At 37.7% G+C, this 24,702-nt stretch overlaps 1 protein-coding gene across 6 annotated transcripts in view; it reads right to left on the reverse strand.

The window, feature by feature from the left end:
* cpne5b (copine Vb) overlaps positions 1 to 24,702 on the reverse strand; it is a 186,611-nt gene that overhangs the window by 11,034 nt on the left and 150,875 nt on the right. For all 6 annotated transcript variants that reach the window (XM_047346317.1, XM_047346316.1, XM_047346315.1 and 3 more), the window contains 8 exons: positions 23,549 to 23,590; positions 23,293 to 23,368; positions 18,653 to 18,706; positions 17,993 to 18,054; positions 15,298 to 15,344; positions 9,499 to 9,680; positions 9,116 to 9,243; positions 5,611 to 5,713 (listed from right to left, as the gene is read on the reverse strand). In XM_047346317.1, coding sequence (XP_047202273.1) covers positions 5,611 to 5,713; positions 9,116 to 9,243; positions 9,499 to 9,680; positions 15,298 to 15,344; positions 17,993 to 18,054; positions 18,653 to 18,706; positions 23,293 to 23,368; positions 23,549 to 23,590 — 694 coding nt within the window. The remainder of the gene's footprint in view (positions 1 to 5,610; positions 5,714 to 9,115; positions 9,244 to 9,498; positions 9,681 to 15,297; positions 15,345 to 17,992; positions 18,055 to 18,652; positions 18,707 to 23,292; positions 23,369 to 23,548; positions 23,591 to 24,702) is intronic.

Genomic DNA, 24,702 nt, shown 5'->3' on the forward strand with positions numbered 1-24,702 from the left:
AAGGGGACATATCACGCATTTAAATCCTTCCTTTTCACACTTAAATCATTTAGTTGTGGTGTATGTAAAGTAGGACTGCAAAGCTTTGGTTTGAATTCCTTGTTATTGTAGCTCTTCAGGCTCCTCTATTACCCCTGTTCTGAGCTGAGTCTGAGAGCAACTTGTTTTGGTGCCGTCTCTTTAAATGCTATTGAGGCGCTTCACACCTCGCCCCCCCTCTAGGTCAAAGAGCGTCGGCCATTCGGCTTTTTTTGTAGTTTGATAACAGAGATCCAATTGTCTAACACCGCAAAAACAAGACAAAAACGTCAAAAAATAATGTAAAACTGTTTCATAATAATACTGGTCAAAACATGCATTACGGTTCTGTCCTCAAAGAGCTAAAAGCAGTACACAGTGCTAACACAAGCAGAAGGCACGATGCTTCTGCTATCAAAACAATGACCAAGACGTCATATCAACACACAATAAATGTGTGTAAAATAAAGTTTGTCGTCATTTTAACGTTATCTGCAGCTCACCGCTTTGATGTGTCCGTTGTTTCCATAGACAGAAGGAACTGACCCCTTAATCAGATGAAGTATTTCAGCAAATCCTTCTTGATACTGCTGGAGGTTGATGAAGCATTCGTCCTCTAAAGTGCTGTACGCAGACAAAGAGGAATTTCCCACTGATGTGGGAACATTTCAATGAAAAATAAAATTTAACCAGACACTCCGAAGAGGTTCTGATGCTGGTGGACAGTGTAATAAATTGTGTGGGTTAATACACCCAACAACCAGACGTATCTACTTGCAATGTCAGCATACTTGAGCTTGGACTACAAAATTACAGCGAGAAATTAAAATGGGAGATACGCGAAATGGTCAGCCAGAAGTTCATGACCTTGTTTAGTAGTTCCACAGCAAATACTGTGATGTAACAGTTCAAAAAACGGAATAGAGAATAGAGAAAACTGAATGGACTGAAAAATATGACCCAAACAGAATATAAAGATATCTACGCAGCACCTGGAGGGACTAAATTCAACTTTTCGGCACTCCTGCAGACTCCAAGTACACAACAAAATGTATTCAAGGGCTAAAAAAGTTGATGATATGTCCCCTTTAAAATGAAATATTTATATAAGTGGAATCCAAGTCCAATTTCCAATTGCTGCTGTATTGCATACTTTGGATGCTTTCCTGCAGCTGATTTAAATAGCTGCAATACGTCCTCATTATTCCATCAGGATTTGCAGAAGCCTGATGATGAACAATTCCTTTGATTCAGGTGTGCTAAACAAGGGAAACATATTTAAGTCCCTAGGTGTGCTAAACTGATATACACATACCCCGTCAAGGAATTGTATTTAGAACAAAATGTACAGGACATCTTAAATTTAAAACTGCGTGTATCCTATACATTCTGTTTGAAAAAAGAAAATACCTATTTAACACAAAGGCTATGAATGTAAAAGGTTTTGAAGTGAACTGCTATTGACAGATCCCCATTATTAATAGAGATGAAACAACGCACAGAAGGATAACAGTGGAAGATGAGAAAGGAAAAAAAATAGTCAAATGCAGTGTAAAATTCAGAATTTTGATAGAAATACAAAAAGAAACAATGAGGATCAAGAAATTTAGATTTTTAAGACTGCTATATATGCAGACCCAGCAAATTCCCTTGAGTAAAGGGATCCTATGATTTCACAGAGAAGCAAAATTAGGCTGAAACCTAGATGTGAGTAGAGGTAGAGGTTGAATGTGCTCCGTTCATCTGTATGAGCAATAATAAAATGTCCTGCTTCGTACTCACAACTTAACCAAACACTTCCAGATTTTCTGAATCTGTTTCTCTGCTCTTTTTAAACATGAATTCAAGCATGATTTAGTTTGAGCAAAATATATCTATAACCTCAACACTGTGTTCTCTCTCATCCAGGAGCAGTGGAGGGTAAAGGGGAAAGAGCAGTGGAAGCAGCAAGCATCAGGAGTCCACAGGGCTGGAGGCTTTGAGATAGAGCAGCAGGCAAGATCTTAAAAGGAAGGTGTGGCTGTTCTAATGTTTTGATTAACAGTCGCAAATTCCCTTTAAATCCAGTCTGCTGGGTGTTCTGTGCCTGTGGCAGGATGAGGAGGTGCAGGAAGAGGGGAGAAATTGGGAGACACTAAACAAAAAGAAAAGGAGTAGCACACATCTGCTATCTGCAGCCGAAAGAAGGAAAAAATCGAGTGATGACAAGTTTCAGGAAAGCCTCTGGGGAGTAGATTTATTTTCGTGCTATATTCATAGAGGCAGTAACACCTTTCAAATATCTGTAACATGTTTTCTTTGGTAGGTAGGTAATAATCTGTAGCTTAAACGAAAAACAAACACTCTACATCCACTCTATTGTTCTTAAACCTTTTGACACTGTTACATGAAGCTGTGTCTTTAGGGCTTTTTCTGCATATTGCTGAACAGCTGTTGTTGTTGCAAACTCCTGCTGTGTCTGGATTGGTGTGAAAAAAACAGAAAACTAAACTGCTGGATCCAGAGCTGATAACCATTTTAGCTTTTTACATTTGTGGGTTACCTGATTTTCTCTTTGTTTTTAAATGTCAGCTAGTGCTTTTTGTAAAAAAAAAAAAAATTCCATTTGTTAAAAAACAAAATTTAACAGTGAGTGTTTTTTTTTCTTCCAATGTTAAACAAGTAGAGATGATTTAGTTTAAATTATTGTGTATTGCAGACTAAATGTAAAGAATCCACCACCATCTGAAATGACCCACAACACTATCCTATATTCATGACATAATATTTTATCTGCAGAGCAAAATTTCTGAAGTGTTGTTTGCATGTAATAAAAGTGTAAATTATCTTTTGTCTACTCCTAATGTCTTTACCAGGCGCATAGTTAGACCTGGGCTTCGGGGGCAGAAGCCCCGGATGTTCTCTGAATAGCCCCGGACTTCTTGATAGAAGAAATTTAGAAGAATTAAAAACATGCAGCCACAAAATGGTATTGGACTTCATATTTAAAAACCATCTGATTTTTCAATTGTGTTCCATATAATCACCTCCAGCTCCACCTAACCTGACAATGAGTTAAAAGGAGAAGACAAAAAAATAGTTATTTGCGCACTCGCGGCACCGCTAATGCGCAACTACGCGCACAGCCAGAGACGGACTCCATTCTGGAGAAGTCTAGAACAGCAGTTTACTCCAGGTCGACCTGCCTCCTTCATTACCTGAAAAATTACACCGAGCGGCTCGAACAGGGATCATTTTAGAGCAACCGCGGAGCCAACCAGGGAATGGGAAGCTGGTGGGTGGGTGTGTTCAGGAATAGGTGGATGCCGAGCGGTATAACCCAGACGAAGATAGCGGTAAAACCTGAATGCTGACTCAGGATGGGCTAATTGTAAGTTACAGCTAATCACTGATTTACCCAGCAAGACATGAAGTGGAGGTTCACTCTAATGAGTATCTTCAGGGTCATGATGAGGGACTTCCACCTGAGCTACAGGTGAAGTTAAATGATCTGGCTGTGATAGAAAACAGCAGCAACCTTCTCTGTGAGCTTCTAGCGGGATTTGCATCTTAATGTGAAAATATCTGGTCCTCTACTTCAGTAAAAATAAAAGCATTTAATCCTAACGTAGCTGAAGACATTAAAAGGTCCTTCAGATCAACACATTGCATCTCTTTGCTGCAGCAAGTCTTATAGTATAGTTCTACATGTAGACAGAAAAAAGTGTTGCTCAATAAACCAGGAAAATATCTCCTGGTTCCAGTAAGACGTGGTAGAAACTGCAAAAGTAAACCTCCCTCTTCTCTTTCATATCTTCTATGCTGATTCTAAACATGCAGCTCTGGGTTTAAAGATGCAGTATAATTAAGAAATAAATCATAGCAATTAATCACAGGTGGACCATTGACTAGTTTACTATGTTATTTTTCTGAATTACACATGTATTATATAAACTAAACTAATTAAACAAGGATACAGTTTTACTGAAGATGAGACATACATACCATATGTATACAGCTATTAATAACTGTAATATTAGTACTGATAAGGTCCAGGATGATGCTCCATACTATATTATAAACACCACAACTTAACACCCTTTCCTCTCAAGGTGTTTAATAGTAAGAACTGCATTAATGTCTCACATGCATAACAAAGGACTGTGTTGTAAAATGTTTCATTTATTATTTTTGGAAAGCCAAATTTCTCCAGAAGTGGAATGAAGGCCTGAAAAGATGGCAATAAAAAAGAACAGGTTCATAAAAGATGGAAACATTTTAATCAAATGTTTCAAAAGCTCTTGGCATAATAAAATAAATGTGTTTTAGGATTTTACCATTTGACTAAATATAAGAATAAAGAGAACGGAGTCTCAGGAGTGGAACACTTTGATGAGAATGTAAAGTTTAAAAAGGTAATTTATGTAGATGACAAGAGAAGCACATTTATCTGGCCCAACATCTCTGAAATTAAGAAAAACGCTTGTCATCAAAAATTCTGATTAAGTTCTTTTCTAAATACCTCAAAATGTGTCATTATTTGTTTCCGTAAAATGGTTTTTCATCAGGCCTAAACTCTGTTTCTCCTTGTCCTTCATTCATCTTCTATCAAAAATTAAAAGTAAAATTATTGCAAACCTTTTTTGTTTGATTCACAATAATTTACATTCAGTCTAAAACCAGCCGAGACAGAGAACTGGTACAATATATCCTACATTATTTTAATTTTAAATTACCTATAACATGTCTTATTGAAATCTAAGTATATTGGATTTGGGCTAAAGCCGCCAATGTTTTGAAACCCTTAAAACGCCCCTGGTCTTTACCATGTGGACATATAATATTTTGAAGGTGACTACTGTCATTCCTCTGTTTGAGTAGCTCATTAGCACCCCCTTGTATTTACCAATTTGAACACATGCTAAATAGCGTGCTACAGAAAGAGTTTTTAATAGTATGTGGACATCTAAGAAAAGGCTGCACAACATACCATCTCCACAAAATCAGTGTGTGCGTCAGTGACATTTCAAGGACATTTTTGAAATGCAATTTTTGTGTTTTTTCCAGTTGTCATAAATACGCCAGTTGCTTGCCAATAAGATGTTCAGCATTTATTTCAACACTTGACACATGATCGAGAACTAAAAGCAATCAAATCACAATCTAATTAGCTAACATGATTCATCCTTACTATTAAGTTTTTATCTTTTTGTAGAAAATGGTTTTTCTGAGGGATTTCAGTATGAAGTAACATTTTCAGACTAATGATACAGTTAAATAGAAGAATTTACATTTGTTTTCTTACAACTGCTTTTGTAAATAGTTATTAAAAATACAAAGCTTTAGTTCTCAGTTTGCCGTGCCATGTTTTTCACATCACAATTACTATTGTTACCAGCAGTTTCTCCTGTATGTGTTTAGAGTAACTGAATTCAACTGATGATCCTGCCATCAACAGCTATATTTAGTCCGGTGGCACTTTACAAAAAGTAAATGCCTTAACAAATTGGCCTTAACACGTACTAACTCCAGTAACTACAAAAATGTGTATCCTTGGATATGCCCAGCTTCATATGGTGTGGCAAAAAACAAAGAATTGTCTTCACTTCTTACCTTTACGATGGCTTCTTTGGTCTGGGCCATGTCTGAAATAACACCATCTGTGATGATTAGGAGGACAAAGTACTGGGAGCCATCCTGCACTGCCGCAGCATATCTGCATACACAGATTAAATCAAACATTAGAAGATAGGTTGTTATTCACTATAGATTAAAACAAGCCTGAATTTAAAATTTACTCACATATCTAAACAAATTCACATGGAGACATACCTGTTTATAAGTTCTTGCTTCACATAAAATCAAGTAAAAAAGTTTTTTTTCTTACCGCTGTTCTTCAGATATGATTGGGAAACAAACGATACTTTCAAATATGTAAAAATCAGACAAAACAAACAGTGATGTCTAGTGCAATGTTTTTATACTTTGATTTAAGGATTACGTTCATTGATCAAACAATTATTGGTACGTTACTGCAAATGTTAAATATTGACTAGCAATGTATTCTTACAGCAATAGATTGTTGTAGTTTTAAAAGCACTGCCTATTGTAAAAACTCAAGGTTTGTTTTCAAATGTTGAATACTATTTTATAATAAACTAGCATTTCTGGCAAACAAAATCAAAGAGATGGATCATTCTCTCATTCTGAAACCAGATGTCCTCATCAAGGCAAGAGCTCCAAATTACAAACAGGCTGCCAGAGCATCCAGGGCACATAATCCTGCTGAGGGAGGACACTGCCAGTGATGGGCTGTTGCCATTTGATGGATGTACTTGATTATTAATAGTGTTTTGATGGGGTCAATGTCATGGCCTGACACATCCCAGTAGGACATTTCATTGTGATGACTGACCACATAATTTTAAAAAGCACAGAAAGTCCCAGTCCTGTGGACAGAAAATAATGACTTGCATTCTTAGCTCTGATAGAGCCTTTGACACAGTTTCATTGGAGATATCAGTAAAACTAGATTCATTTCCTGTAAAATCTGTAAAAATCATCTTGCCCCCCAGTTTCTACAGATTTTTGTGCCTGACAAGCCTTGTTTTGTTATGTCTAAAATTACCCGGGACCTGGGGAAACATGCAAGCAGGCTGATACAGATGTAAGTAGTCAAGCCTAACAAACACCATTCAGACCAGGTATTTAATTCCAGCCTGATCAGATCTCAGTTACCCGCTTACACAATCCTCAGTCTGCAAAAATATCTGTAGCACCTTGATACATTCAAACGCTTGAACAGCATTAATATCCAGACATTACCACGGTGAATAATCATTTGAGTTGCATATCGATGTACTTATTTTGGCTGCAAAACTCTTGAGGAGCTTAACTGCATATTTTAACAGAGCTTAGCACACAAGATGATGATGATTTTAAGCTATAAAACCGCACCGCAGTGAAATTCCTGACAGTTTTCTGGCAGCTGTGAGTGGCTGCACACACTCTTATTATGCATGTACCATGTAAAAGTGAGTGATCAATCCTCATACAGATTACATCTGATTGTCAGGGGAGATTTTACAATGCAGTGACCACAGTGTTCGAAATAAACTACTTACTACAGAAAAAAATCTCTCACTCACACTGTATATATATATATACCTGATATCTACAGATAATAATATCTAGACTTGGGGAAGCATGTCTTGTTTTTTTCTGTGATAATTTCAACAAGCGGTTATGAAAATGTGTACAAGGTAAAAAAAATATTGTTCACTCACAAACTGTAGAGTTATTTTAGATTGGCTGAAAGCACTGCTGATTTTAACAAGGCTGTTTAGGAACATTTTCTTTTTTTCTCAACTCAGATGTCCAGGAACGAATGGTTCATTTTGTGTCAGAAGGCAGCACTTGAGTTGAATTAATTCTAGTAGGATAGGTTAATTTTTCTGATGCTAAATTCAAGTAGCCATAACGGGAGATAATATGTTTATGTCCATTTTAAGCATTCAAAAACTGAAGCAATATGTTCACAAATAGAGGTTCTACAGTACTATGTGCACGACTGGATTAGTGCACATAGTACAAAAGAAGCACCAATAAATTGGTTATTCTTTTAACTTTCCCTCGTTTCATACATGTGGCAGCCATACTGGATATTAAACCCAGGGTTGCTCAGAGATGCTATATTTTCTAAGTTGGAAGACTGATCAGGGGAAGTTGACTCAAAAATGACTTCTTCAAATAATCATTACAAACTGAATGCATCAAAAATAATGCTGCTTGAGGGGAGTCATGTCAAGTCAGTGGGTGGACCTTCAGTTTTTCTCAGGATGGATTGTGTTCAGATTGCTTAAACTAATGCAGTGTCACAGATGTCTTTTGAAAGCGATTTGAGGAAATATGACCTCAAACTTGTTAACACCTGTATTTACCCTGCAGACAAACTATGGCGGATGTTAGTGTCAGGTGTTAATGGGTTTTAAGACATTTTATCTGGAGAAAGTCTGGTGGGCTGTTAGTGATCTGAATCTCTTGCCAACATGTGAACATCAGATGTCTGACTATGATGAACATTTTTTTTTTTTGCAAACTATTTTACTATTTATTTTATGGAAACACAATCAATTCTTTTTTATTTATTTTATTTATTTTTTACATGAAAAATAAAAGGGAACAGAATTTCCATTTAATTACATTTAAATCAAAACAAAATCAAATATCCAATCATTTGTTGGTTTTTGGTTTGATTTATGGTCTAGGTTGTTATGACACTTGTGCATATTTCATTACTTTTTCTCTGGACTTAAGATTTTGCTCTGGAATGTATTAATGATAAGTTAAGTGGAAGGAAAAAGTGTGGTAGAAAAAGCTGCACAAACAAAATTTTAGCAGAGCCACAGGGGTGTGGGGTGGAGGTAGTCTGCCTCCACCCCACACTGCATTGATGCAATAATTCATTCATTCTATGCAATTAATACTGTTTAGTTGTCCAATATTTATGTATTTAAATCATGTTTTTATTGGTCTTACGTGATATTTGAAAACTGAATTTTGAGTTGTCAACTGTAAGTCGTGATAAACTGGATTAACTTTGTAATATTTTAATTTATTGAGATGCACCTGTAAACCTGTCAAAGCAATAAACCAAAAAGCAGAGGTACTGAACAAGAAAATTATAAATAAAAATATTTGTTTTTTGAATTTGTAGGTATTGTAGGACTTAGAAATAAAGGGGGGAATTTTGACCTACTTGCAAGACAGCGTTTTACATTTTTCTAATTAAAACAGATTAGCAGTATTTAATAATTGCATTAAATGGTAAATGGACTGAACATATACTTTTCTAGTCATACTGACCACTCATAACACTTTACTCTGGAGCCATATTTAGCCAGTTACAGTCACTAATGCCCACACATTCATACAGTAATATGAAGATCAGTAGGTCATTTGGGTTTAAGTGCCTTGCTCAGGGGCACACTGACATGTGACAGGAGTGCTGCAATCGAACCCACAAATTCTGGATGGTAAGAAAACTTCTCTACCCACTGAGCAACAGTTTTCCACAAACAGTAAGCATCTGGTGAAAACATCACAAGTGGTTCAACACCTGGCAACATGATTCACTACAGGAGCAAAATTAGTTGGCCCGTATAATTGCACCGTCTTCAGACTTTGATGGTATGCCTCTAGGATGCCTTCAATGCCGTTGCAATAAGGATTTTCCATGTTTCCATTCTGAAAATTATATTAACAAACACAAGGTCTTTGGTTATAATCGATATAATCTCAAATTGAAAAAAATACATCTCAGTAAACTTAAACTGGTTTGACCCACAATATCCAAGAGCTAGGATTGAACCTAATAAATGAACTGAAAACTTACAATGGAACAAAAATCATATTCAAAGTGGTCAATTATAATGTATAACAAACATCTGATAGTATGATAAATCAACTGAACGGAGTCATTATGAGTAAAAGGAGATTTACCAGTGGGAACTCATGAGAAACACGTCCATCAGGAGGCAGTTTTGCTCCAAAGCCTAAAGCTGGAAACATCTTGTCACTGTCGTAGTCCTGAATGATTTCCCCAACTGCCTTCAGGGCCATGGCGTAGGCATTCAGCTGGTAGGGGTTCATGTAGTGCAGAGAAGTAGACTGCGAGGGATTACCTGTGGTTAAATTTGTGCACACAAACAATGAAATTGCTTATTAATTAAGACAATTTAAATATGTCATTAATATGTACATTCTATACAAATCTGACTTAAGCAATGCATTTTGGCAAGGCAGTGGAAAGTTGCCTTCTTTGATGTAGACCTGTCGTGTTCTGACCTTGACCACCTAATGACCTCCTTTGTGATGATATACCATTAGGTGTCACTTAGATTGTAAATGGCAAGTGTTCACACTTTTTATTATTTGTATCTGACTCTGCACAAATGTGGCTAACCTAGCTATGTAATGTAATGTAATTTATTTTCTTCGCTTCAGTATGAAACCTTAAATTACCTGTTAGACGGTCTGCTTGTCAGAATATAACTTAGAATGTCAAAGCAAGAGAAACTAAATGTTTTCTCCTTTAATGTTGCTTATGTTCTTGTATCTGTCAGCATCTATGTTCTTGAATAAGAAACATATAGATATTTACTATAAACAGCAGCAGATTTACCACTTTGACTCCATGAATTGATGCTTTTAATTTGACAAATCTGGGCCAAAGTTTTCTGTCTGGAGTTATTTTTTCACTTTCGAAAATACATATGACCCAAGTTAAAAGAGGCCCAATGCTTCTTATCTATTTATCGATATATTTTTCTATATTTCCACTTTTACAAACTCTCTTAACATGTTTAAGATAAACTCTTCGACCAGACCTGATGTCTCAAAGTCAGGTTAATCAATATCTGTATTTTAAGTATTTAAAATAAATAAAATATTTTACATCTGAAAACCAATATTTACCTCAATTTCAAAACTGAACCTTTTTTTTACATCTCTACTCACTGGTTGAAATCAAATCTATTGCAGTGGGTATTTAAGATTTAAGCTATAAACAAAGCATGAGTCATTTTGTGACTGTATAGGGGCCTGTGTTGGGCTGGGAGCACTGAAAACTCTTAGATTTTCACAGGACAGGCATAGAAATTCACCAGTTAATACATACAGGGGTTGGACAATGAAACTAAAACACCTGGTTCAGCTGTTTCTGTTCAGCGTAAATTAGTCTCCCTCCGCCAGCTTTTCTGCCTTTTCCCTGACTCAGCTGCTCCACATTTCCTCTGGTTAGCTTTTCTGGTTCATTTGTCATTTTCCATCCCTGCCTCATTATATAAGCCTACTCTTTTGGTTCTTCTGTTATTCTGCCTCATTCTCCATTACTACGTTTGTCTACTTGCGTTGTATGCTTACCTCTCCTTGTGCCTTGCCTTTCTGTAGGTTTTCTATTTTATTCATTAAAGAACTCTGTGGCCATCTACACTTCAGTCCTTCACTTAACTAACAACCCTTACACTAAATACAAATGCACCTCAAGGCAAATGGTGTATGATGGAGCTCCTCCTACGGAATTTACTTCCGAATATAAATGTATAGGGTGTCATTTTCAAGCTTGCGATACACACCACTGCCCGCCTCTCAAGACCCTGGTTTTGTCGCGCAACTTTACATGCGTTGTGTTGACTCTACAGGGGTTGGACAATGAAACTGAAAAACCTGGTTTTAAACCACAATAATTTATTAGTATGGTGTAGGGCCTCCTTTTGCGGCCAATACAGTGTCAATTCGTCTTGGGAATGACATATACAAGTCCTGCACAGTGGTCGGAGGGATTTTAAGCCATTCTTCTTGCAGGATAGTGGCCAGGTCACTACGTGATACTGGTGGAGGACAACATTTCTGTTATGGTTTGCGAGATAGAACCCCAGAATGCAGACGAGCAGGCAGCCTGATGGTAAGTGAAAAAAACATTTTAATAAAAAACAAAAACTCACTCTAAAAAGAGGCAGGAAAAAAACAACGAACGGGCAGGCAGAACAGGCAAAAACCGACTTGGCGAGGCTGGTCGAGACAGGCGTGGCGTGACTACAGGACAAGAGCAATATCTGAATAATGTTTCCGCAACGAACAACTGAACAGGAGTGTATTGTTGGACCACTTGTTTGCTGAATATTGGACCATTTGCACGTTGCTGGACGCCACCAGGCCTCCTGGCGGTATCGGCCATTTTGTATCCAGGACAGTCCGTTCCTACAGATCCCGTCGGACACTGCGACTGATATGACGGGCGTCCCAAGTCTGATGTCACAGGACGCTATATAGGAAGGCGCCCATTTTGAACACATGCCTTCAGCTGGAGACCGTGACATGGTTACCAACATCTGAAGCATCACCTGGAGAAGAGTCCCGAGTGGATTTTATTTATTCTCCTTCGTTGGCCAACGAAAAATTCATAAAAGAGGTTTCTGGAATAAGAAGGCCAGAAATTCCACTTTGCCGATCGAAGACGTGAGCTTAACACATAACCAAAAAAAAACCCCACGGAGTTTCAAGGAGACAAATCGCCACCTTGTTTTGGTCCTAGTCGACTGCTGATGGTCAGCTCATATTTTTCCTTTTTGCCAAGGAGGACAAAGGACGAAGATTGACCGCTTTTCCTGAAGTTAACTGTGGACACACATTAACTTCCAACTTTCCCCTTCCTCTCTCAACTCCGCTCAGAAGGAAGGCTTCAACAAAGTAAAAAACATCCTTTTATAAATTTTTTTAAATTTCTTTATTAGGAATACCCGGGCAGAGTAGAGGAGATTTTTAGTGCGATTATAGTCGCAGTTAGAGTCTAATATGTTCGGAATTGTATATGCATGCCATTGTTTTGAAACTCGCTGGTACTTCTGGAGACCGCCGTGTCATCATTTTTGCCATAACTGCTGGTTGATTCCATACGCACCCACTGCTGTTTTGCTTTATTTTGTTTAGTTAGATATTTTACTCCTTCTGTGTAGAACTTTGCATGTTTGAGTAGGTGAAGATTATTAAATCGGAAGAGCAAGTGTATCAGGGCTGTGATTCAATAAATGTTCACATAGATAAACAGAAGGCGTTTTGTGTTTATTTTGTGCAAGAATGATTTGTCAGTCAAGATAAGGTTGAAGTTCCACACATTTCGTCAGAAATGGTCAATTAAATAGTGACATCTCTGGTAATAGTTATTAATTATTACTGAGTATTTAACGGTTGTAATTATCAAAGGCGTTGAGCCACAATTACAACACCAGAAGACATCTCTGGTCTTGATTCATAAATAAGGATTTTGGTTAAGAAATTAATTTAGTAAAATTATGATTTTTAATTATAATTATTGATAAAGATTATCATAATTCCAACAGTATATATGGAGAGTAAACCAGGTGGAGCTAGGAGACAGATTAGTTTGGAGCAGGTGAACCGGATAAAGATAATTAACAGACAGAACAGAATGTGGCTGGAGCAAGAACAGAGACTCTTGAAAACAAACAAAAACTAAAGCATGCCCAGAACCAAAAACCAAACTTGACAAAACATGAACAAGACTCAAACATGACCAGACAAATAATAAACAGAAGCATGATTCAAAAACTGTGAGACAAATATAAGAAAAACCCAGAAACCAAAAACCAAACAACCCCAAATCATAACAGTTTCCTGACTCACTCCTCCAAAACACCCCAAAGTGGTTCAATAATATTTAGATCTGGTGACTGTGCAGGCCATGGGAGATGTTCAACTTCACTTTCATGTTCATCAAACCAATCTTTCACCAGTCTTGCTCTGTGTATTGGTGCATTGTCATCCTGATACATGGCACCGCCTTCAGGATACAATGTTTGAACCATTGGATGCACATGGTCCACAAGAATGGTTCGGTAGTCCTTGGCAGTGACGCGCCCATCTAGCACAAGTATTGGGCCAAGGGAATGCCATGATATGGCAGCCCAAACCATCACTAATCCACCCCCAAGCTTCACTCTGGGCATGCAACAGTCTGGGTGGTACGCTTCTTTGGGGCTTCTCCACACCATAACTCTCCCGGTTGTGGGGAAAACAGTAAAGGTGGACTCATCAGAGAACAATACATGTTTCACATTGTCCACAGCCCAAGATTTGCGCTCCTTGCACCATTGAAACCGACGTTTGGCATTGGCATGAGTGACCAAAGGTTTGGCTATAGCAGCCCGACCGTGTATATTGACCCTGTGGAGCTCCCGACGGACAGTTCTGGTGGAAACAGGAGAGTTGAGGTGCACATTTAATTCTGCCATGATTTGGGCAGCCGTGGTTTTATGTTTTTTGGATACAATCCAGGGTAGCACCCGAACATCCCTTTCAGACAGCTTCCTCTTGCGTCCACAGTTAATCCTGTTGGATGTGGTTCATCCTTCTTAGTGGTATGCTGACATTACCCTGGATACCGTGGCTCTTGATACATCACAAAGACTTGCTGTCTTGGTCACATATGCACCAGCAAGACGTGCACCAACAATGTGTCCTCTTTTGAACTCTGGTATGTCACCCATAATGTTGTGTGCATTTCAATATTTTGAGCAAAACTGTGCTCTTACCCTGCTAATTGAACCTTCACACTCTGGTCTTACTGGTGCAATGTGCAATCAATGAAGACTGGCTACCAAGCTGGTCCAATTTAGCCATGAAACCTCCCACACTAAAATGACAGGTGTTTCAGTTTCATTGTCCGACCCTGTAGATACTAATGAAAACCTCCATAAAATCTGCATTGATACAGTAAAATTCATGGTAATTTACTAATCTTTGCTGTTTGTGTTTGAGCTGGAGTCCCATTTCATGCAAACTGTAGCTGTTTGTCAGTAGATCCACAAGTAATCACTGCGATCAGTAGGACTTTGAGCTTTGAGTTATGCTTTTGTATTTTTAATCTTCTATACTATAATTTTGGAAGTCCTCCTGGGTGGATTAAGCCCTGTTTGGTCATTTAGTCTTTGAAAATTTGATACACCGCCAAACAATTAGCTGTTTACATGGAAAGAACGCCCAAAGTCGAATGATTTTGGCCCTCTTCCTTACTGTCAACACTTCCAATGAAAGTGACATCCAGGATGCCTGGGGTATTGTGGGAGGACAGGCCTACCGCAAAATTACCCTAAGATGGAGAGCCCCCAGTGCTGTAAGTCTGAAGTTTGAATGGAAACAAAACCTCTCAGGCATGTCCATCATGTCACTCACAACTCCTTAATGACGTAGGTATCTTACACAAACTGTGCTCATTAGCATTATTATTTATTGTTGTATTATCTATACAACACTTTTAGCAATATATTGTATAGAATTAAGACCTAATAATTAACTATTATGCTGAAAATGACAGTGATTTTGAGTATTGTATATTTTATATAGGTAAAGGTTTAACATTTATTTGTTTAATTTAGGTCATTTTAATTGGGGAACACTCTTTTCCCATAGAAGTTTCCAAGAAAGAAGTAACATATATGAATGAATTGACCTGATATTGAGAGGTTTCACTATATGAGGGTCAGAAATTGTAACATCATATCTTTTTCTCCAATGAGTGTAGCAGCAGAACATTTAGCGGGAGTAACTCCCCAGAGAAGAGTTGTAACTTATTGAGCATTGATTGTGTTCAGTATGCACAACAGCACCATCTTTCTGTTTGTGAGATTGACTCTAAAACAGAACATGCCACAGTCAGATATCCCCCTCAATTTATTCCTGCCCTCCTCTTCATACACACACTCTGAAGTTGTTATCACTCACCATTAGATGCTGTGAAATCAATGGCCACAGTGAAATTGATCTGCGTCCTGGAAGAGACAAAAAACAAATCAACAGCAGGGACCAGCTTGCAATATTAATAATGAATGTGCTCTCACCCACACAATCTGTGACACAATAGAAAGAATATTCCTTAAAACAATTAAAAGGGCATCGTGAAAAATCACATAATACATCTATACATTAATTCAACAGGACATTTCTTAAAGCTGTAACAACACTATTAGAGCACAAAGAGCAGCCACTAAGTTGCAAATTAGAATTTAGGACATGATATCCAAGGTATCTGACTTTCACCATCTCAATGGGAGGCCAGAGGTACCTCTGAGAGACCAAGCCTGGTAACAAGCTATTCGACTGATGGAGCACTTAAGAGCAAATCCTAATCCAATTTTCCCTGCTGATGAAGCTTTCCCCTCTACGTCTTGCTAATTTATGACAAAATGAGGCCTTAAGGGGCTTAAATGACAGCCTCTCGTTATCTAGAAAAGTCACCAGAGAGAACAGCAAAAGAATTATGGTAAAATGAATGTGTTAAAGATTCCCATTAACCTTTCAGCTTGGCGTGAGGAACGTAATATTCCACAGCCTGACCGCGCTAACATAATTAAAGTTCATTTTATTAATTAATTCACTTCTTTTTAATAAGGTTAGTGAACAATTCATCTGCAATAAGAAATAAAGAGTTTTCCATATGATTTTCTATTTTTAGATTTCTTTCTTTTTTTGGCCTTTTGAGCTAGAGCTCAAATTATAAAATCTTTTGAGGAGATTTTTCAGTGTTTAACTTAATTAATTTTACAGTTGGTAAAGAATATTTCAGTTTCTTTTTTTCATGCATTTTAAGGGTGTCCTACCACAGATTATTTTTATGGTTTTCAAAGGCAGAAAAAAAAGCCAAATGGGAACCGTCTGTCCACTTTCACCAGAATTTTGAACTCACATTTTAGATAGTTTCTCTTTTCTATTTTAAAACTATTTTGATTCATTCTTATCAAAATGCAGTGCTAGTAATAGGTAATGTCTTCCAAATGTTTCAGGTGACAAGTAAACTCTGAATGATAATCAATACAGAAAGATGTGTCCTGATGACACTCCAAGCATCATATCCTAACACACTAAATGTCTTCTTTTATGGGTAAGACAGAAAAATCAGCTTCATGATACAGACTACAGAGATTTTGACTTATTTTATCATCAGAATTATTCTTGGCTTTCGATAATCACACTACATATTAGAAAACGATAAAAAGCTTTAATTGTCATTACAAAGAAGCTTGCTGCTTGTGAACACGATTTTTGCTGCCTGCCTTCCCGCTGAAAACAGTTGAAGAGATTTTTCTAAAACCAAATCTACTTTCGCAGCAAGCCTCTCACTAATATGCAAGTGCCAGGGTAACATTAGGGTGCAGACTGATGATATATTTTTTGAAGTGAGGTCACTAAACCTCAAGATTATTGTATCATAAATCAGCCAAAGCTGAGAGCTGTCAGCAAAATCTGTCACACTTGTCAGCTCTGCCACTGGACATAAAAAACCTCAGACAGCCTCCCTGTTGCGAAGAGACAGTTGAGATCAAAGCACGGGCCTGCCTGGAAAGTAGCACTTTACCTGAGAAATACTTGATATGCAAACCAACCTCCGATGCTAAAAGTAACCTGAGGTTCAAGAGCTGGTAGCCCCTGTGAAGAGGGTTTAGCTTTAACTTGTTACACTGTACATATAGGTAGAACTATAATACCTGGGAAGGTCTCTGCTTTGAACCAAGAAATACATTTAACACTCCTAATAATTAATGATAAGACGATAAGATGAAAATGTGAGCATTTCAATATTCTTAATAAAAATGTTTTTATATGTGTAATTATATTTACTTTTTTTTCTTGTTAATAGTAATTCCTGTGAGGGCAAAAACCTGAGAGTTAGATAGGATAATATTTTAATCTGTATAGGATAATATTTTGTGTATAGGATAATATTTTAATGCACAGAGAAGTTGGCCTTATTTGCACAATTTTCAGCTTTATCAGAGCTGACTGGTGACTGGCTGACTGGAAACTCAAAATCTTTTTCCGTTTACTGAATGCACCTTACATAATTGCTATCAGGTTGCCCTGATAACACTCAGAGGACAACTTTATCTATTAGATTACAGTGACAACGAGGGCTTAAACATGAAGTCAGAAGAGGGTGCAGAGAGATGCAAAAAGCTATTTCCCTGGTTGTTTAGTTATTTTTTCATTCAGAAAATGGATCAAACTGAAATGTTGTTGGAGTCCCTTCAAGCATTTGGGATGCCGAGATGAGTAGTCTTCTTCAGTAAAAAACAGACTGTCTGCATGACGTAGCATGTGATTAAAGAACGTTTCTATGTAATCATTTCTGTGACATTTGATCAGCGCTTACCTACATATAATAGCAGTACCACATATCTGTAGTACATATAGGGTCTACATTCGCCTTTTATACTAAGTGATGTGTTTTAAATTACTTTACACCTTTTATTTATTTGTATTTTTGGCAATTTTTTATATGTGTACATGCAAAATAAATAACAGAATACAACTGGGATTGTTCTCCTGCTCTGAAATATTTTGATCGTCATGGGCAAGAACAACTGGAAAAAATGGCCATTCGATGTTCTTTCCAGTTGTTCAAGTAGTTATTCCCACTCACCCTCCTTTGATGTAATCTAGGAAGGTGAACTCTGACTCAACAGAGAATGAGAGTAGGGTCACCTGTGAGTCAAAAAGAAGGAGAAAGAATTGATTAAACCCATTGGCATTGATATTTTCCTCCTACTACATCCTACGCCTCAACATATTGACTCAAATCAGCCCTGTGTATCAGGATGAAAGCAAACTGCCTTTTTAAGTAATTGAATTATTTGCAATGCCAAAGGTCAAGTTTGAAGAGAAGATGGGATGCATTTGTATGCATTGCCCACTCCAGCAGACACTTCTGAGTAAGCTGTGTTAAAAGCGGTGACTCAATTGGTTGTTGGTGTCACTCATCTTTCTGATGTCTTTCAGGTTCCTCAGTATTTTCCTAAATTTGTGATGCTTACATGTTTTTTACACATACAGCCAAATCTAATTCACCATCATTTTTCTTTCCATCTCATGTCATTCAATCTGCCACACTATTCATGTTTTCCATGCAATAATACATCGGAGCAGATCAACCCTTTCATCTTATTCATGTTTTTTCACAGTGCAGGAAATACTGTATGCTTCTTTCTTGGATTACCACTTAAATAATATTTTAAAAGGAACCATCAAACAAAAGCAAATTAACACGAAAAAAACAGGGATCAGTTTCTGGAGTCATACTTACTGTTCCTGAGTTAACATATTTCTTTTTCTTCATTTTCTTCTTTGTATTAATCACCTAAAAAAAATTAAACAGCATTAGATACAAGTATTATTATTATAGAACAACTTCTTCAAATATGATTTGCAATGCTACATTCTGAATTTAGGAATCCATCTTCTTGGTTTCATCTTGAAGTCCTCGTTGTTTCTGTCTTTGCTTGTACTTAAACAGGTTGTTTGTATTTTTCCTCGCTCATAGGGATCCAAGTAATCATTAATAGTTTAAGACTGTCAGACTAAGACTGTTTTTGTGGGCCTTTCAGTTTACCAGGTACAGAAACCGTATGAAGTCAGTGCTGCTGGAAGACAAGAAGTGCAGGACTTTACGTTAGGCCACACAACCTTTAAATGGCACACACAAAGCACCACAACATAAAGAGGGTGCATTGAGAACACTATAAACCCTGAGCTAGAGCACTCACTCGAAAATTATTTAAAGCTTTGTGTTTATTTTTGGTCGGCTTTATTAATGACAAAGCAATAGAGGTGGGCTGAATGAAAACATTTGCAGAGTATGTCGGTACCGCAGAGTACCTGGTCTTCTTGGCTTCCATGTCGGGGGTGCTGGATAATGCCCCTTTCGGTGACTTTGTCATTCTGCTGGGGAACTTCAACACCCATGTGGGAAACGACGGTGCCTCCCCTATCTGTGGTGTTTCATTATTGGACTTCTGTGCTAGTCCCCGATTGTCTATAATGAACACCATGTTCAAGCATAAGGGTGTTCATCAGTGCACTTGGCACCAGAACACGCTAGGCAGGAGGTTGATGATCGACTTTGTAGTCGTGTTTTCGAACCTTTGACCGTATGTCTTGGTTGTCGTTGCCTGTCGTGGCAGCAATCCCAAAACCCGGTGGTGGACACAGGCAGCAAGGAATGTTGTCAAGCAGAAGAAGGAGTCCTATTGGCTGTGGGTGGCTTGTGGGACTCCTGAGGTACCGTGAGGCCAAGCATTTCCCGGCCCAGGCTGTGGAAGAGGCAAAAACTTGACTCTAGGAGGAGTTCGGGGAGGCCATGGAGAAGGACTACCAGTCGGCCTCGAAGCGATTCCGGCAAACCGTCCGGCTCTTCAAGAGAGGGAAGCAGTGCTTCACCAACACTGTTATGTATACTGTGTATGTATGTATATAAGTCTGGATTGACTTTTTTTCTTTATCTATCTATCTATCTATCTATCTATCTATCTATCTATCTATCTATCTATCTATCTATCTATCTATCTATCTATCTATCTATCTATCTATCTATCTATCTATCTATCTATCTATCTATCTATCTATCTATCTATCTATCTATCTATCTATCTATCTATCTATCTATCTATCTATCTATCTATCTATCTATCTATCTATCTATCTATCTATCTATCTATCTATCTATCTATCTATCTATCTATCTATCTATCTATCTATCTATCTATCTATCTATCTATCTATCTATCTATCTATCTATCTATCTATCTATCTATCTATCTATCTATCTCTCTATCTGTCTATCTGTCTGTCTATCTGTTGGACCACTTGTTGCTGAGTATTGGACTATGTGCACGTTGTTGGACATCACTGTGCCTCTCCAATGGCATCGGCCATTTTGTATCCAGGACAGCCCACTACTACATATCCCGTCGAGCACTGCGACTGATATGACGAGCGTCCCAAGTCTAACGTCACAAGACACTATATAGAAAGCGCTCCGTGTTGAAAACCCCTCCTTCAGCTGGAAATCTTGACACGGTTACCACGCAACTGAAGCATCCTCTGGAGAAGAAGAGATCCCACGTGGAGTCTTCATTTATTCTCTCTCGTTGGCCAACAAACTATTCATAACTGAGGTTTCTGGACTAGGAAGGCCAGAAATTTCACTTTGCCGATCGAAGACGTGAGTTTAACACGTAACTAAAAACACGGAGTTCGAGGAAACGAACCGCCACCGTGTTTCATCCCTAGTCGACTGCTGATGGTCAGATCCTATTTTTCCTTTGCGTCAAGAAGGCCAAAGGACGGGACTGACCACTCTCTTGGAGTGTAACTATGGACGCGCAACAATGCTTCAAAACCCCCCCTTTTTCCCTCTCACTCGCTGCCCCAGAAGGAGCTTCACCAAGTAAAACCCATCTTTTATTTAATCTTTTATTTCTTTATTAGAAGGCCTGGGCAGGGTCAGAGGTTGTAGAGCGATCAGAATCGCTAGTTAGGATCTCATGTGTTCTGAATGATATGTGCATGTAACCTTGCTTATTGGAACTTTGATGTGTTGTGTTGATGTCTGAAGCCGCTGTGCTAGCTCTGTGCGTGTTTTATCACATGAGAGTCAACGCAGGTGCGTTGTAAGACTGGACTGTTAAAATAACCTCATGGTAAAATTCTCCATTTTCCTTTGTCTCCAATATCACTGCTCGCTAGCTTGCCGCCAAAAGCTTTATAACCCTTTGTCTGCTCAGGAGTTGGGGGAAGTTTTATGACTCAGAATAACTGAGTTACAGTGGAGTTGCGCCCCCCACTCTCCACTCACCACCACACCTCTTCGTCATATTCTCAATTTTGCCATAAATGCTGGTTGATTCAACACCCACTGCTATTTTCTTTATTTTTGCTTAGTTAGATGCCTTGTTATGTAGAATTTTGCATGTTGAGTAGGTGAAGATTAATAAATATCCACATAGATAAAGAGAGAGCGTTTTGTGTTCATTGTGTGCAAAAGTGATTTGTCAGTCAAGATAAGGTAAAGTTCCACACGTTTCGGCAGAAACCGCCGATTAAACAGTGACATCTCCAGCAATAGTTATTAATTATTACGGAGTATTTAACGGTTGTAATTGTCAAAGGCGTTGAGCCACAATTACAACACCAGAAACATCTCTGGTCTCGATTCATAAATGAGGATTTGGGTTAAGAAATTGATTTTGTCAAATTATGATTTTTAATTATAATTATCGATCAAGATTAATCAATCACAAATCATAACCTCCAACATATCTATCTATCTATCTATCTATCTATCTATCTATCTATCTATCTATCTATCTATCTATCTATCTATCTATCTATCTATCTATCTATCTATCTATCTATCTATCTATCTATCTATCTATCTATCTATCTATCTATCTATCTATCTATCTATCTATCTATCTATCTATCTATCTATCTATCTATCTATCTATCTATCTATCTATCTATCTATCTATCTATCTATCTATCTATCTATCTATCTATCTATCTATCTATCTATCTAATATTTGTTTTGCTTGGATTTTATATATATTTTATATTTATATGAGCTTTCTTTGCATCTTCAAATCTGTGGTTTACAATGCAATTCTTTCCAAAGTTGCCAGTAATTCTAATGAGGGAGTGTATAGGGCAGGAAAAGAGTTAGGTGAAAAAGATTAGAGGTTGAACAACAGCTCACAGCTCAAAAAAATTACTTCAATATTTATACTTGTCAGTAATACTAATAGATGACGTAAGTCTGAAAATTCACACCTGAATGTCAAACTGAAAATGAATTGTTGAGCAAAATAAGTTTAATGCACAAGAGTAACGTTTAGCTGCATTCTCACGAATGAACAAGAGAAAAATGCCAATTCAGACGCCAAAGACGTCTCAGTTCATTACCTCAGTTCTCAATGGCTGCTAGGCATGAAAATGACAGCCCCTAATTTAACATGGAGGGATGGCAATTTGTCTGACACACCAAACAATCTGCTGATGCAAAAACTAAAGGGCCTTTCACTCTTACTGGGAGGCAAAGAAGAATGAAATGCAGAGCATAATGGAGCTGACATCTAAAAGACAGGTATTTGTCCTTCGCTGAAGGCCACCAAACCACCGGGGCATGTAGGAATTGACACATCCTTTATTTTTGGTAATATTCTGAATTTTAACTGTAACTCAAGGATTTCAGCTCCTTTTGAATCATAGATTTAAAATGCAGCTTAAAGAGTTGAGGATATAAAATCCTCACACATTGTGATAAATTGTTACAAGTGTGATAAAAATGGTGATTTTGGACAAACACGATAAAGAGCTATTACATTTTCATGTCCTGCTATTCAATCTGAGATTTTCAGGTGAAACATTCTTGGAACTAGATTGCATCCTAAGCTTTCCAATGAAAACATTATTCTGGAATGATCATATTAAGGATCAAACAAATCCCTGAATTGTTCTTCTATTATCCTTCCTTCATTCTGCCACTAATAGTTCCATTTATATGCGTGTAAGCATACAACCAATCACAGGGACAAAAACAAAAACATAAAGTACATCAGGTTTAATTACAGTAAATGTATTGTAGCTCAGGGAAGGTGGAGAGACATCCATGAACACTGCCATGTAAAAAACATGCCAGAACATGTGCTGATAGCCTTTTTCCAATGTGTGCGTCTGTTTCTGTTCAATACATATATTTAATATTTTATTTTGTAGAAGTAGAGAATGTCCATAGAGAGAAAAGTACTAACATTTATGGAAGGTTGTCAAATGATGGAAGTGTCACGCATATAAGTAAAGGGATCAAAATATCTCCCACGGTGGAATTCCATGTTTTAAGAGAGAACAGACATGTCACTGAACAGTAAGAACAGCGAGATGACTCACCTCGTACACATTGAACTGACTCTGCCCTCGAGCTAGCTCTCGGTAGCTGGTCGTGAAATCCCCAATGAAGTCATGGCTAGGGAGAAGGTGAGAACAAGTAAGAAACCGCAGAAAATGGGTTTTGGGGGAAAAACAAACTTTAACCCCAGAAGTGAAGGTTTTTATGCTGATCAGAGAGGCCTTTTACATTGTTTGAATATCAATTGTTGAATAGATTTGTACTTGAATGTTATAAATAAGTATTTCTTTAAATCACCTGCCATCCCGGTCCCAGTCATACACCTCCACCTTGATTGTTCTGTGCAAAGAAAACACTCAAGTCAGAAAATATTTGCACGTCTGTTTAAGAAAAGAGTGTCTTTTGCAACACCATTAGACATATAGTATTTAAAGATCACACATTACATTTTTTACCAACTTGTTGCCAATAAAAGATAGAATCATAAGATAAATAAGAATCAGAAAAATACTTTTTTGAGCAAATGTCCTAGGGTGTTTTTTATAAGTAAGTCTAACACAGCTCTTACTACAAACAGAGCTGTCCTGTGAAGGCCTCAGAGGTGTTTTGTAAAACATTAGTGAATAAACAGCATCATGAAGACCAAGAACCACATCAGATAGGTCAAGGATAAAGATAGAGGGAGGATTAATCAAGGTTAAAGTAATATTATAAAATATGATCCCAAGCTTTGAAGATCTCATATAGCACTATTTAATCTAACATCTGAAAAAGGAAAGAGGACGGCACAACTGGAAACCTACCAAGACATCACTGTTTACCTAAACTGATAGGTCAGGTAAAAAGGTCAGAGAGAAGAGAAGAAACGAACAGGGCCAAGGTACCTCTGAAGGAGCTTCAGAGATTCACTGCTCAGGTGGGAGAATCTGTTTGAAGGACAACTACAGATTGTGCACTCCAGAAATGTCCTTTATGAAAGAGTGACAAGAAGAAAGTTTTTTTCTTGAAAGAAAAAGTATCCTGTTCCTCAGTATTTTCCTAAATTTGATTTGAAAAGAAATCCTGTTCAGAGTTTTCATAAACCATGTACGAGAGAAAAATGTAGAAGAAGGTGAATTGCACAGACCACCCTTACTGAGAAAGATGGTGGTGGGAGCATGCTGTGGGGACTTTTCTCTCCAACAGGGAGAGGAAAGGCTGCAAAAGACTTGAGATTTAAATTGAGGTTTCCTTGCCAGCAGGAGAACGACCCTAAACATACAACCAGACCTGTAGAACAAAGGTTTTAAAAAAGGATACTCATCTTCTAGAATGGTCCAGTCAAAGTCCAGATCTTAATTCAAGTAAGATTTGTGGCCTGACTTAAAAATTGCTCTTAACAGACACTCTCTGTTCAGTCTGGGAGGACTTGAGTTATTTTGCAATAGGACCAGACAGAAACTTCAGTCTGT

Source organism: Girardinichthys multiradiatus, chromosome 20, assembly GCF_021462225.1.
Source record: "Girardinichthys multiradiatus isolate DD_20200921_A chromosome 20, DD_fGirMul_XY1, whole genome shotgun sequence".
NCBI classification, from domain to species: Eukaryota; Metazoa; Chordata; class Actinopteri; order Cyprinodontiformes; family Goodeidae; genus Girardinichthys; species Girardinichthys multiradiatus.